The sequence below is a fragment of the Aureococcus anophagefferens genome, assembly GCF_000186865.1.
Source record: "Aureococcus anophagefferens unplaced genomic scaffold AURANscaffold_558, whole genome shotgun sequence".
NCBI lineage: Eukaryota > Pelagophyceae > Pelagomonadales > Pelagomonadaceae > Aureococcus > Aureococcus anophagefferens.
Window position 1 is genome coordinate 1 of NW_008705982.1, and position 2,323 is coordinate 2,323.

Sequence of the window (2,323 nt, forward strand, 5' to 3'; positions counted from 1 at the left end):
GATCCAGATGCGATGTCGAATATGGAAGATGATGATTATGAGCTCTACAACTACCACTTTGACGGATGCAAGCAAAATATCCTCGCGCTCAAAACTTCTGCCTAATGGCCGAGTTCCGGCGTGATAGGTGGATTTAAGAAAGGACGTGCGATGAACATGGCACTTATGAAAACGTCTGAAAACGTCTGGTTAGGATTCTCAACAGATTTGTCCTTCATCGGGCTTCCATTCCAACTTTGGATCAAGGTTCCATTGCTGCCCTGTGTGAGTGTCCATCTTCTATTTTACTCAAAGAGGCTATTACTGATGAATCACGAAGGACCAAGAGGTATCGAGCGGCCTCAGGACCGGCCACGATGCATCCCTTCCGGTCCAGCGGCGAAGTGCGACAAGCCCATCTCGCATTGCAGGGGGCCACGGCAAGTATCGTGCGGTTGTCGGGTCAAATTCAGGACGAGGTCTTGCGTGTTGGCAGATGTCCGGCACTTGCTGCGGAAGATGACGTGATGAACTGGTTATCTATGTAACATGACACAAGTAGTAGAACATTATAGACCTTTCACCCCGTTTTTTTCCAAAAACGCCGTGAAATGAAGTCTATAAAAATCTGGCTATTTCGTACAGAGAGAGACGCTGCTGAAGGCGGGTTTCTGGGCAAGGGCCCCTTCTATACCATGTGCCAAGAGGCCATACTCCCAGCACCTCGACTACCTCCGGGCCTTCCGCGGGCCTCCGGCTGCCAAGATTGCGGAACTGTCAAGGGATTGTAAAGCCCCTCAGCATACCGGGGAAATCGCCGTCCGATTTTGCGAACTTGACTCGGTAGCGCGAGCCGCGTCGCCGCCAGGGCCGTCGCATCACGAAGTACAGTCGCTGTTACAAAGTTGATCCCCCGGGGGGGCAAGATAATTTAGCCATTCATTTCTTTCTCCGCCGCCTTGTTTAACCCCCGTACGGGGGTTAGAGAACGAGGGGGCGATATTCTCGGGATACCGGGTAGGGCAGTTGACCTGCGACCTCAACGACACGGTCCATCAAGCGACCGATCATCTGTCTGGCAGCGAAGGAACGGAAATAAAGCCTGAAAACACTGAGGGAACTTCACTGAGCTGCGTGCCTGATCTCTCTCACACTACCTTTCAGGTTTCGTGTCATTTGTGTCAGGAGATGGCCAAGTATTGACAAAGGTCAAGCAAAGCGCATCGGAACCGAGAGTTTTCTGCCACACACTCAAGGCCAAGTTCAGGATTTCAGCTCGCGCAGTATTGACTACGTCTCGTACCCTCATGTTTACTATCATAGCCTGGCAAATTAGGTGGGAAAAAAAAAAAGATACATGCTAAGTTGGCCGCGTCGTGGGGTGATTTCCAGGCAGCCTCGAAATACTCGTCCAACTTTATTCCCCTCGGCGGCATCATTTTGTTGACTTTGGACGAAGATTCTAACATCGGCGGGAGAAGCTGCGTGTAAATCTGCATTTGCTACAGATGAAATCACATGCACATCGCATCGAGGATTCGTTCTGTTACATAAAAGGGACAGTGTGGCTGGTTAGCAGCCACGAACGAAATTGTAGTGTCTGGATTAGAATTGATGTCATGGACTAATATAGGCGGGGGAAAATTGCGAATGTCAGACGAGATATTAGAAGCGATGACGTCGAAGCCAATCATACGCTGAGTGGGAACGCCAATGCTAAAAATCCTTCTGGCAAGAATATGGAGTGAAGGATGCCACCTGGAGCTAGGAACATGTTCGAGGTAGTTACCTTGGAATCGTCGCATATCGTCACTAAGACGAATCTTTCTCAGGTGGCGCCAAGCAAGCCGGGTGTCAGGATACAATTTTTTTGAGTGACGGAGAAATTCCCAATCAACAGGTATACTGCTGAGGCCAATCTGTGACCTGAGGTGATTATTGCGAGACACGCAGTCGCCGAATGTGAAGTCGGTGTGTTCACATGAAATCCAATTTGGCCTTCGATGAACTACGTCAACAACAATGCCGTCAATCGCTAAGACGCGGTAATGCTCACCAACAGCCATCTCCTCGACGAGAAAAGCTTCGCATGAAGAAGGACATAGCTTCATGTACTCTACCTTAAGTTGAGCCAATGTAGTTACACCCAATACTATCTTGTTCCCAAAGGTCCCTGTCGATACTTTAAGGACAACAGGAAAATTGAGCCGACTCTCGACGTGATTGAGATCAGATGTCTTGTATACACTTATACTCCGTGGCACCGGCACTCCTGCTTGTCTCAGCAAATGCATTGCAATGTGTTTGGCATTGAAAAAACTTGCATGTGAGGATCTGAGTTCAA

The 2,323-nt window shown here is 49.1% G+C and overlaps 2 protein-coding genes across 2 annotated transcripts; one reads left to right on the forward strand and one right to left on the reverse strand.

Annotated features, from left to right (window-relative positions):
* Positions 1–193: 193 nt before the first annotated feature.
* AURANDRAFT_68900 (hypothetical protein) lies at positions 194–770 on the forward strand (the record flags this gene model as incomplete). The annotated part of the gene is made up of 2 exons (XM_009044633.1): positions 194–458; positions 555–770. Coding segments are annotated over 2 exons (481 nt in total), but the record flags the coding sequence as incomplete, so codon positions are not given.
* A 723-nt stretch (positions 771–1,493) lies between these two features.
* AURANDRAFT_68901 (hypothetical protein) lies at positions 1,494–2,273 on the reverse strand (the record flags this gene model as incomplete). Its single annotated transcript, XM_009044634.1, has 1 exon — positions 1,494–2,273. The coding sequence occupies one exon, from the start codon at positions 2,271–2,273 to the stop codon at positions 1,494–1,496; it is 780 nt and encodes a 259-aa protein (XP_009042882.1).
* Between the last annotated feature and the right edge of the window lie 50 nt (positions 2,274–2,323).